General features: G+C 41.9%; 1 protein-coding gene across 1 annotated transcript in view; it reads left to right on the forward strand.

Moving 5' to 3' along the window:
• The window catches only part of dnah1 (dynein, axonemal, heavy chain 1), a 31344-nt gene extending 18546 nt beyond the window's left edge, over positions 1 to 12798 (forward strand). Inside the window, 27 exon segments of the mRNA XM_053315176.1 lie at positions 149 to 340; positions 522 to 632; positions 754 to 939; positions 1049 to 1240; positions 1408 to 1575; positions 1704 to 1895; positions 2213 to 2344; positions 2599 to 2724; positions 2903 to 3022; positions 3263 to 3412; positions 3521 to 3681; positions 3791 to 4016; positions 4911 to 5106; positions 5280 to 5431; positions 5565 to 5802; positions 5805 to 5857; positions 5925 to 6020; positions 6223 to 6381; positions 6987 to 7118; positions 8048 to 8227; positions 8612 to 8788; positions 9340 to 9510; positions 9744 to 9874; positions 10851 to 10971; positions 11533 to 11739; positions 11958 to 12192; positions 12630 to 12798. Coding sequence (XP_053171151.1) covers positions 149 to 340; positions 522 to 632; positions 754 to 939; positions 1049 to 1240; positions 1408 to 1575; positions 1704 to 1895; positions 2213 to 2344; positions 2599 to 2724; positions 2903 to 3022; positions 3263 to 3412; positions 3521 to 3681; positions 3791 to 4016; positions 4911 to 5106; positions 5280 to 5431; positions 5565 to 5802; positions 5805 to 5857; positions 5925 to 6020; positions 6223 to 6381; positions 6987 to 7118; positions 8048 to 8227; positions 8612 to 8788; positions 9340 to 9510; positions 9744 to 9874; positions 10851 to 10971; positions 11533 to 11739; positions 11958 to 12192; positions 12630 to 12751 — 4326 coding nt within the window. The 3' untranslated portion in view covers positions 12752 to 12798.
• Positions 12799 to 12868: the final 70 nt, after the last annotated feature.

Genomic DNA, 12868 nt, shown 5'->3' on the forward strand with positions numbered 1-12868 from the left:
AACTACTATGATACAATTTTTTGCTTCATATTCATATTCCACTTCTGGGTGATTCCAAAAGTTCTCAGATTTTTGCAAAGTGTGATCAATTTAAACCAATGACTGCCTGAAAAAGAGAGGTCCCCACTAATCAATTCTTTTTTTCCAGACATTGATGTGTATGAAGATTCACCGGATGGTAGCCAAGAGGTGTGAACAGTACCTGGCTGAGCTTTCTCGACACAACTATGTCACACCCAAGAGCTACCTGGAACTGCTCAAAATCTTTTCAAATCTCACCGGACGCAAGAAGCAAGAATTGTGTGGTGCTCGTCAGCGCATGAAAACTGGTCTGGACAAGGTAAAGCACTAGAAAAGGACAAACAATAAAGATCATTATATTTTTTGCACTGTTAAGTTACTCAGCTAATTCTCCTCACTTGAATGGATAGGAATGTTTAACAAAGGCTGCATAATTTGGGTACATATGATTAATTAGCTCTTACTCTTATCTGACTGTATGCTGTGCGGGGACCCTGTAGCTCCTGAGCACAGCAGAGGATGTGAGTAAGATGCTAGAGGACCTGGAGACGATGAGACCTCTTTTGGAGGAGGCTGCAAGGGACACTGAAGTTACAATGGAGACCATTAAAGTAAGGAAGCACTAATGAATATAGAAACAGATGAGCCATTCACAAATAGCCTGTGCTGACTTTCTGAATTCTCCTAGCACTGATATATTACATATTGTATCCTTATATTGTTTGTTGACAGGTAGACACCGTAGTTGCGGAGGAGACGCGGAAATCAGTGCAGGCAGAGGAAGCCAAAGCTTCAGAGAAAGCCCGTTTTGCTGGGGCCATCGCAACAGACGCCCAGAGAGACCTAGATGAGGCTCTGCCAGCCCTGGATGCTGCTCTCACCAGCCTCAAGTCACTTAACAAGAATGATGTCACTGAGGTTGAGGGGTTTTGACTATACTATGATGAACTGTCAAGATATTCTTCAAATACTGCATTGTTAGTTTATACGCAGAATATAACTTCAACTCTATCATTTTTTTCCATAGGTGCGGGCCATGCAGCGACCTCCCCACGGGGTGAAGCTGGTTATTGAGGCGGTGTGCATAATGAAAGGCATCAAACCCAAAAGGGTGCCTGGAGAGAAACCTGGCACCAAGGTTGATGACTACTGGGAACCTGGCAAGGGTCTGCTGCAAGACCCTGCCAAGTTTCTGGAAAGCCTCTTCAAATATGATAAGGTAAAGTACATATGTAGTAGATTTATTACAATAACACTGTGTGTTGGTCTAGTCTCGCTAGAAGATTACTGCAGATTTGATCTTAACATCCACAGTTCTCTATTTTTCAGGGTTTGGTGTTGATTCTGTAAGATGTATTAAAAGTCACTTTCATTTTCATTTTGCAGGAAAACATCCCGGATAGTGTGATCACTTTAGTCCAGCCGTACATAGATAATGAAGAATTCCAACCAGCCTCCATTGCCAAGGTGTCCAAAGCTTGTACCTCCATTTGCCAATGGGTCAGAGCCATGCACGTATATCACTTTGTGGCCAGAGCTGTGGAACCTAAAAGGGTAAAAAACTAACTAACAAAACTGAAATCCATGTTTGAACCATTAATTATCAATGTGAGACATTTTGTGATAGTGTGCTCAAAGACCAGTGTCATCTAAACATTAAAACATGGAATTTATTTTTACAGCAAGCTCTCCAAGAGGCCCAGGAGGACTTAGCAGTGACCCAGCGCATCCTGGATGATGCCAATGAAAAGCTGGCAGTGGTGGAGGGTGGCATTGCCACATTGCAGGCAAAGTACCAGGACTGCGTGGCCAAGAAAGATGAGCTGGACCATAAGTATCAACTGTGTGAGGCCCGTCTTGTCCGAGCAGACAAGGTCAGAGAGAGGATTAGATACACGATTATTGATTCCCAGGAAGGAAATGTAGCATTACAGCACAATAAACAGATGAGTAGTCAGGAATACGAAATATACAAATGTATAATGTACATGTATGCAATAAACAAGAGATACCAGAATACAGTAAAATGCAGAAAAACATATTTACTTTACCTGGCACAATATCTCCTCTGAAATGACAAGACCAAAGACAATGCAGTGTATTATAAGAATAATGTGTAATAGTTAATAATTTCAGGTCAATACAAACCACGAGAAGCACCCATCTGCATTGATGCATTGATTCCCTCCAGCTTATAGGTGGACTTGCTGATGAGAAGGTGCGCTGGAAAGAGACAGTGCAACATCTGGATTACATGGTCAATAATGTGGCAGGTGACGTGCTACTATCTGCAGGATACGTAGCATATCTGGGACCCTTCACTGTAAGTGGGTTGTAACTCTTTTCAGGAGGAAAAGAACTAGACATTTTGACTTTTAGTTGTTAGAGTTAGGTAGTAGTCAGAGCTTTTAAAATCATTGAATTTGAACATAATTAAGATTTATAATACTGGGTTTTATTAGGGTAGCACTAGTGTCTCCCTGTTTTAGTGTTTGTTCCTTTATAAATACATTCAAGTTAATCAGGGCAACATTATTGCATCATTTGTCTAAGGGTGTTCTTTTTTTTTGTGTTTAGGGAGAGTACAGGGCAGCCATGGCAGAGGAGTGGTTGCATTGCTTCAAGGAGCTGAGTGTCCCACACACTGACGAACCCAACCTCATTAGCACTCTGGGAGATCCTGTAAAGATCCGCTCCTGGCAGGTCAGAACCAGCCTGTTTTCACCTGACCTCATGAGCATCCATGCTTGTAATCCCTGTCTTGTGAAATTTAATCGTTCAAGTCAAGTCAATTTTTATTTGTCCTGACTTAATTAGGTTCTTGTGAAACGTAATCCCTGATCTTCATTGTCATCACAACTAATTGTTTTTATATGAATAGATATCAGGTCTGCCCAAGGATAACCTTTCAGTGGAGAATGGTGTGATTGCCCAGTACTCTCTGCGATGGGCTCTGTTCATTGATCCTCAGGGACAAGCCAATTCATGGATCAAAACCATGGTGAGCTCACATTTTTCCATGTGCTGATGTGGCCGTAACTGCAGAGGGTGCCAGTGAGACATTATCCATTTACATAACATGTACTTTATACTTTGGAAATATACTTTATTTACCAGTATCATTAAATGCTTTTATAGAGCCTCCACTGTAGCTGTCTGATCTGCCGTTAGGTTTAGCACTTACACAGATACCTGCTTTGACTGGTCGAATCATCTATACTTGCATCCTGTTGTCATCCAGGAGCGGGACAATGCATTGGAGGTGATGAAGCTCAGTGACCGGGACTTCCTCCGTAGTCTTGAGAATGCCATTCGCTTTGGTAAACCCTGCCTCCTGGAGAATGTAGGAGAGGAACTAGACCCTGCGCTAGAACCTGTCTTGTTGCAACAGGTGAATACACACACATACAGCACAAACAAACAAAACTGTGTTTTATGGAAGTGTCAATCATATATTTACCACACCCTGGGCTGCTTAACTCATATTTTTGGTTCTTAGACATTTAAGCAGCAAGGCAGCACAGTGCTAAAGCTAGGTGACTCAGTCATCCCCTACCATGAAGGCTTTAAGATGTACATCACCACCAAGTTGCCAAATCCACATTACTCTCCAGAGGTCTCTGCCAATGTCACCCTCATTAACTTCACCCTGTCACCCAGGTAACACACTTTGATACAGATGAAACCAAATTCACTTCTTAACAATATAGATTTTTGAATTTTCTAGTCTTACTGCCTGAGTGTAAATGTGCATTTTGTGACTTTCCAGTGGTTTGGAAGATCAGTTACTGGGCCAGGTGGTGGCTGAGGAACGTCCAGACCTGGAGGATGCAAAGAACCAGCTGATCATCAGCAACGCCCAAATGAAACAGGAACTGAAAGCAATTGAGGATGAGATCCTGTTTCGACTCAGCTCTACAGAAGGAAACCCAGTAGACAATGAAGAGCTCATCCAAGTGTTGGAGGCTTCCAAGATCAAAGCTGGAGAGATCCAGGTTAGACAATCTGACAATCATGCCATATATGATATCAGTCAGATAGACTGGAGGAGGTAATGGAGGTTATGAATGTTTTGAAGTCTTGACTTTGCATTTCGACCGTAGCTATCTTGGAATTTTTGGAGTCATAAGTGATCATATTTAGATGAGAGGGTAGAGCTGACCCTAATGCTAGGCTGCTTGTTTTAAGCTTTGTTAGCATGGTGTATTTATAATCTATCGTTAACTGTGATAATGCTAATGCTAATTTTCACTAGTGAAAAATCAAAACAAAATGTGCTTACTGGAAAAAACTGAGCGCCTGACTCATTAGAGGGTCTTTTAGCACATCTAAACTCTGAGCAAAATAGTTTTTTAGGTAACCACAATGTTACAGTTAACTTTCATGAATTGAAAACACACTAAAATGGGGGTGGCTGCAGCTAGGTCTATACTGGCTAACAAACTTTGTTGCTGTGGTAGCAACTGGCCTGTGACGCCACACACCTGTCACTCAGTGTCACCTGTCACTTAGTTATGCAGAACTTTAAGCCTCAATAAAATTTAAACAGGTGAGTTATATAAAATTGGCCATAGACCAAAACCATTATGTGTACAAGGCTATGTTTACATTTATAATATATTATACTATACTATATTGTAATATAATATATCATATTTATTATATAATTCTGTTGGGTGTTTTAAGGTGAGGGTCTATGGGTGTTGACTCACTTTTGGATCCAGCCTCGACGAATTGTAGTTTTTGGCAATTCTGTGTTGGCTTCATGTTTCAGCCCTGGAGGTTGCAGCTTGATATTAACTCATATACAATACTTTGGTGATGTGTCTCTGAATGTCTAATCTATTATTGATGGATTTTCTGCTAACACAAGCTGGTTTTGCTGGTAGGCCAAAGTTATGGTGGCAGAGAAGACAGAGAAGGACATTGACGCTACCCGTCTTGAGTATGTGCCAGTGGCTGTGCGCACACAGATACTCTTCTTCTGCGTATCTGACCTGTCCACCGTTGATCCCATGTACCAGTACTCTCTGGAGTGGTTCATTGGCATCTTCATGGCTGGCATTGCCAACTCGGAGAGAGCAGGTAAAAAGACAATCCATAGTAAATCTGTTTATGCTCTCTGGTCATAAGATTGAACACAGAATTATGACTGCACAACTGCACAAAGCTCAACATTTAGCACATGGACACCAGATGTACAAAAAATACAATAAAATAAAAAAAACACTGACTTTTTCTCGACACGTTTCTTACAGACACGGTGGAGCAGAGAATCGTCAACATCAATGAATTTTTCACCTTCAGCCTGTACAGCAATGTGTGCCGCAGCTTGTTTGAGAAGCACAAACTCATGTTTGCCTTTCTCCTTTGCACTCGCATCATGATGAATGAGAACAAAATTGACATGGTGAGCAAAAGAGTTCGCAGTCTTGCACACCCTCACCTCTTTAATTTCCTCTAGGAACTCATAAATACAATACAATGCATAAGTTAATTAATCCAAGTACATCTGATGAATGCGCTTTGCCTCTGTGTATCAGGCGGAGTGGCGCTACCTGTTATCTGGAGGGATGCCTATCCAAGAACTTACCAACCCAGCAGGAAGCTGGCTGTCGGAGCGTGCATGGCAGGACATCCTGGGCCTCAGTGCTCTGAAAAAATTCAGCAACATGGCAGAAGGTTTCACTGAACATCTGCAGGGCTTTAAGAGGATTTTTGACAGCAACCAGCCTCACAGGTAAACATTAGATAACCACTTGGTTAACACAGGCTCTCTGTTTTCTTCATTTGTACTGTGCAGAAGCTGTCAGTATCTAACAAACAGTGCATGTATGTCTATTTTTGCCTATAGAGAGCCCCTCCCAGGGGAGTGGGACATAGAACTGGACTCCTTCCAAAAGCTCTTGGTGTTGCGCTGTCTGAGGGCTGACTGTCTCATTCAAGGCCTGCAGGACTTTGTCTCAGCTCAGCTGGGACAGCGCTTTATAGAACCTCAGGTAGAGTCCCTCTTCTCCCTCTTGCCTTAATGTTTAGGATAAAACCAATATCAAGAACATGTGCACAAAATCATTTTTATATCTGTGACAGTCTGCAGCACTGCAAAGCATTAGCTGTGTTAGCTTTATTACTCTTTGCTCTACAGTGAGTGAGAGCATTATTTAAAGCGTGCCACTTCTTCTTTCTCCATCTCTCCCCTAGACGTCAGACCTGTCTGTGGTCTTCAAGGAGTCGACCTCCTCCACTTCCCTCATCTTTGTCCTGTCCCCTGGCACTGACCCTGCTGCAGACCTCTACAAGTTTGCTGACGTCATGCAATTCTCCAAGAAAATGAGTGCCATCTCTCTGGGCCAGGGCCAGGTCAGGGCCTGGGGGATGCTTGGGAATTCTCTCACACTCTCTTTTTCTTTCTCTCACACACACACTCTCTCTGACCCAGGGGGAAAGCCACAGTAAATCACTTTCTCACAGAACCAGGTCATTCTCTTTTGTCTTATTAAGAATGGCCACCTCAATGCTAATTGTTTCCTCTATTTCTGAGCAGAGGCCGGGACATTGTAGCATATCACTTACACAAATGTTACATTCCAGTACACCATAAATCAACTTGACCAGCAACCATAAAAAAGTAATGTACAGGTGTTAGTATGAATGCAGACTCATTGTCCACAAATCTTTCTTCCAGCAACTCCCTACTGTACCACTTTAATAGATATTAATGTATGTTTATCAAATTACTTGCAATCCTTACTCTGAGTGCTCTTAAGACTTCGTGAAAGACCTGCAGAATATCTCTATACACCCAGAACTGGGTGTATAGAGATAAAATAAGCAAAATAATCCATATGCTACCCAGGCCTCGTGTGTAGTCTCTTAAATGAAAGCCTGTTAAGTGTATATGCTTGGGGCTTGTTTTCTTCACATCTGCTTTTTCCTTTTCCTTTGCCACTGTTTGTGTGGTTCAGGGCCCCTGGGCTGAAGCCATGATGCACACCGCCATGGAGAGAGGTCAGTGGGTCTTCTTCCAGAACTGTCACCTGGCGCCCAGCTGGATGCCTTCACTGGAGAGACTCATTGAAAACATTGACCCAACAAAGGTCAGAACATAGACATACACAGAAGAGCAGGGACATACACAAACTTATGCATGCACACACACACACACACACACACACACACACACACACACACAAACACACACACACACAAGTGTGAAGAAAGGACAATTAAAGGTACGAATTTTAGTTTAAAACATTCAAAAATTGACTAAGATTATCAACAGGATGTGAACAACAGTTTTGATGTTATGTCAAAGACATCTATGTATTGTGTTATATAAATTTCTTCTGAAGCTAGCATGCTAACCAGCTAGCCCCGTCCTGTCCTGTCTCATAACACTTTGTAGCTCAAGAGGTGATAGCAAGTCACTAGCATCCAGAAAAGAAAAGAAATTATATAAATACAAGCACAACAAAAGTTAACATTCGTGTTACCACCACTGGAGACAGCTCTTGGGGATTGGTGATATGCTGCCCCCACTTGGACTAGAGTGTGGAGTATGAATTGAAAGGTGGCCATTTCTTACATATTACAGTTTAAATCCTAGGTGTAGTTGCAGAGAGCTTTCCTCTGACTTTGATAGGAACTACGTCATTTAATGCCTGGGGGTACCACGTCCTTTCCCCTCTACAGGTGCACAAGGACTTCCGTCTGTGGCTCACGAGTCTTCCCAGCAACAAGTTTCCAGTGTCTATTCTCCAAAATGGTTCCAAGATGACCATTGAGCCTCCGAAGGGCATCAAGGCCAACCTACAGAAAACCTACCTGAGGCTCACCAATGATTTTATTGCCACCTCCACCAAGGTGTTTGTCATTCCTCCACTCCTGCTCATATTTACATCCTTACTACCTTCTTAGATTACAAACCTGCATCTATGGATAAGTTTTGTTTTGGACAACCTCTCCTCTCCCCTCTTCTTGTCTCTTCTCTTCTCGTCTCCCCCCCCCCCCCCAATCCTTTTTCTAGATAGCACACCTCAAGTCTCTACTCCTGTCTCTGTGTCTGTTCCATGGAATTGCACTGGAGCGGAGAAAGTTTGGACCACTGGGTTTCAACATTCCCTACGAGTTCACCGACGGAGACCTGAACATCTGCATCAGCCAACTCAAAATGTTCCTGGACGAGTACCAGGACGTCCCATACAAGGTGGGGGAGAAAAGGCTTCTGTCTGTATTCAACCTGTTTGGAGAAACATATTTCCAAAGCCACATCATTCTCAGTCTAGTTTTCTGTCTTGTTTTGTCTTTGTCTTCTTCTTTTTTCCTCATTCTGTTTTTGTCTCCCTTGTCCCATGACACATGTCTACTTCCCACTGTTTATTGCTATTTTATTGTAAAAAAGTACTTTTCTCTGTGGGTAGGCTTAAAGAAAAACAGACTCTTTAATAGGAAACATTCTCTGTCCCTGCCTGTGTGTGTGTGTGTGTGTGTGTGTGTGTGTGTGTGTGTGTGTGTGTGTGTGTGTGTGTGTGTGTGTTTGTTTGTTTGTTTGTGTTCATCTGTCTCCCCTTTTTGTCCTCCACCTGTCTAGGTGCTTAAGTACACCGCAGGGCAGATTAATTATGGCGGCCGCGTGACGGATGACTGGGACAGACGCTGTCTTCTCAGTGTGCTGGAGGATTTCTACTGTCCCGCAGTGCTCACTGATGATCATATCTACTCCTCATCTGGAGTCTACCGGCAGATAGACACTAATCTGGATATCAAGGTTAGATACTTTAAAAGCCATAGCATTCAAAAGATCATGATAAGAGCAGCGCATTCGACCTTTATCTGCATCAGTACAATGGAGGGAAATGGAATTTAGTTTCTGGTGCCTAGAGGATTAAACGCTTATTGAGCATTTTAGAAATATAACTTGTCTTTCCAGAAGCTGTGTCTATGTTTTTATTGGAACTACTTGGAACACTCTGCGTTGAAAACATGTAATCTTCTGTCCATTTGCATGATGATGTTGCGTTGTTACAAAATGATTTCTTTGTTCTTGCTGCCTTTCATAAAGAAGGAAACGTAAGATGTGAGGCTGTAAGTATTTGTCATGTTGCATAACTGTTTGTGTGCAATTACACAGATGTTTGACCCTGGGGAAAAATGCTTTAAAGTTGTATTGTAATTCAAATTTAAAAAGTTAAAATGAAGATACATAACTGACAATGAAAACAAAATTAATGACATTGTGTGTGTTTTTCATCAGAGCTCATACAGGCTGGTGTCACTGTATCTAATAAGTACCTGTTGTCATGGCAATTCTGACCCTAGGGTTACTTGGCATACATCCGTGGTTTGCCCATCAATGATACACCTGAGATCTTTGGTCTCCATGACAACGCTAACATCAGCTTTGCCCAGAATGAGACCTTCGCCCTGCTGGGAGTCGTGGTTCGTCTGCAGCCTCGAGCTGCATCTGCTGGGGGCAAAAATATGGAGGAGGTGCAGATGTCATATTGATTATATTGCCTTCTGTCTTTTTGTTATCTTTATTAGTACTAATTACAGCATATTGTTTTATGTACACTAAATAGTTACAGGCTGAGAGGCATGTGACAAGAGAAAAACAACATGCTTAAATTAATTATGTTAAGTTTTGATGTATGAAGAGTTGGATTCAGGGCCTTTTTCTAAATGCCTTGACTGAGACTGATCTGCCTCTTCCTGCACCATAGATAGTGGAGGAGATAGTGGCAGGCATCGTTGAAAAGATCCCCCAGCCTTTCAGTGTCCAGGAGGTGATGGAAAAGTACCCGGTCCTCTATGAAGAGTCCATGAACACAGTGCTCATTCAGGAGGTCATCAGGTAACATCAGGCTCTTACCGTAAGATAACATCACAAACCAACCTGCTGGTCTCCTTCATATAAGAACTGTTGCTGTACACTCATGATCAGGGCTTGAAACATGATTAAATGGAGGTAAATTCACATAATCTCTGTTTATTTTACAGACTTATTTTTATACCAGTAATGGGCCTCATTGGGACCAGCTGAAGCAAATTAAACTCTCCTGGATCCTTCTCTCCATCTGTTACTTTAACGATTACTGTATTTGAAATATTCATCCAGGGAAGACAAATGCTTTCAGTTTGGTAATGCTTTAAGATCAGAAAGAAGGAAACGTCTGTCTGAAAGCATATTTGATGATAATCAGCTCACCTCAGAGTCAAGTCTAGTGGCCGGAATAGATCAGTGATTCTGCCCAGTATAATTGTAGCATTATTTCACTTTAGAGGTTAGAACAAATAATAATTAACTGTGTAACAGTGACAGAAATTGTACCCTCCAAAAGCCACAGCCTGTAATCATTCTGTAATAATAACAGCAGTTTCATTTGGGTGTGTGAACTGCTGCAGCTGGGATGTCAGTGACTTTTCCAAAGAAATCTCAGAATGTGACATGGAGAACAATCTTATCAGCCTCTTGGAAATATTTATATATATTGTTCTTTTGTGCTGCCATTTTTTCCTGTTAGGGTATGTTGTCCTCTTGTTATAAGCAAGACATTTGCAGAAAATGTAATTATATTCTACTTCATTTTGTCCCTGAAGCATATTGATTAAATGACAGTAAGATGTTTAACTGAATGCAGCAGTTACTGTGTCTATGTAGTATCAATAATCAATATTTTGTGCTCTCAGAGTGAGTTCTTCATATTTTTTCATACTTCATTTCTCTCGGTATAACAGGAGGCTACACGGATGACTATAACCCAAGTATTACTCAGTCTGATGTCGTCAGTTTAAATCTTCAGCACTTGTGTAACCTTCATGTTTTTCAGATATAATAACCTGCTGGCGGTCATCTCTCAGAGTCTCGGTGATATTGTGAAGGCTCTGAAGGGTTTGGTGGTGATGTCGTCTGAACTGGAGCTTATGGCCAGCAGCCTGTTCAACAACATGGTGCCTGATATGTGGAAATCAAAGGCAAGACACACACATACACAGACACACATACCAGTTATTACTCTTCTGATCTACTTGTGGATCAGCTTTACAACATCTGTAAAACATTAAGTTAGACACGACCTGCTAATGTATTCGTTGTTGATGAATAGTTCAGATTTATCACAAAATGGGACATACCTTAACCTTTGTTAATCTTTGTTTTTTTTAAGCAATGCTGACTTATTAAAAAAACAAAAAAAAAACCTTGACCCTCACCCTTACGCAACAAAATGTACACACACAGAAGCAATAAAATACTTCTCTGTCGCATCTTTTAGGCAATTTATTTAAAGATGATGCAAAGCCAATATGTGAAAATGCAAAATGCTGTAGTTTGCGTTGAATTGGACTGATCTTATGACATCCGTCTGTGTGTTGCACTCTGTTCTATTTGACATTTTGGAGTGATTTCCCTGTGCAGGATATCAGATGGACATTTGGTGACATTTCTACACTGATCTGATTATTCCGGGTTCTGCTTTTTAAGCATACATAAGTCTGTCTCTGTCTCTACAGGCCTACCCGTCTCTGAAGCCTCTGGCCTCCTGGGTGTCCGACCTGGTTCAGAGGATCAATTTCCTGCAGAGGTGGATCTCTAAGGGCATTCCACCTGTCTTCTGGATAAGTGGCTTCTTTTTCCCTCAAGCTTTTCTCACAGGATCCCTCCAGAATTATGCACGTCGCTCCGGCACCTCCATCGACACGATTGGATTTGACTTTGAGGTCAGACATTAAGCTGCATGTCTGCTTTTATCCCACAAGCTTAAAAAATATGAACTTATATTTCTCAGGTGTAACAGTACAGATTTAGATGCTTTATTAACGTCAAACCCAACCTAAAATGTGTGTATGAATATCAACAGGTACTGTCATTTGTTCCTGTTAGAAGTGCTTTGAAACTTTCTTTTTCTTCTCTGTTTTTGTTGTCCTCTCTCCTTCAGGTAATGGTGAAGTCATTGTCAGAGATAACTGACAAGCCAAACATGGGCTGCTACATCCACGGTCTATTCCTGGAGGGGGCTCGCTGGGATAATGAGGCAAGGCAACTCATAGCGTCCAGGTCCAAGGAGCTCTACACTGAAATGGCTGTCATCTGGCTGATCCCCAAACCTGAGCGCAAGCCCCCAGCCTCTGGTGTCTACGTCTGCCCCATCTACAAGACCCTGACACGTGCTGGTCAGTGTTTGAGCATGACAAGCCTCACCTCTTTTAAAATTGATCTCATTTGTTAGACAAGTTATTAGTGCTCTGCTAACAGGTTGTTTATTTAAAGATTTATGGAACTATCTTTTGTCAAGGATTAACCCTTGCTGGATTAACCCTGTGTCTGTGTAGCTGCTGCTCGGGTTATGAACTCTGTTTGTCAGTGTAACGAGGGTCCTGCACTAGTGTTTGTGCGTATCTGCTTTTGGTGGTTTTATTACTCACCCAAAATAGATTCTGGTCAGTATCTTGTTTCACGAAGCTTCTGAAAGTGCAGCTCTGTATTTTCCACCCGCAGCACGCAGCCAACACCTCGTGCTGGCACGTTAGACTTCACTCAGAGCAGTTATGGAAAGAAACAGTTTAAATGTCTTCTTGATGTCAGTGTACTGCTCTGTTTGCTTTTACAGGGACGCTGTCCACAACTGGTCATTCTACCAACTACGTGATCGCAGTGGAGTTGCCAACAGACCGCAGTCAGGGACACTGGATCAAACAGGGAGTCGCTCTCATTTGTGCACTAGACTACTGAACGGTCCATTTAGTCGCTGTAATAAACTGTTTTATACAACAAAATGAACACAATATTTTCATGTAAGATTATTTTCTCTGATAAAATCACTGCTGCTCCTGTGGCAACATAAAATAT

This window comes from Scomber japonicus, chromosome 3, assembly GCF_027409825.1.
Source record: "Scomber japonicus isolate fScoJap1 chromosome 3, fScoJap1.pri, whole genome shotgun sequence".
NCBI lineage: Eukaryota > Metazoa > Chordata > Actinopteri > Scombriformes > Scombridae > Scomber > Scomber japonicus.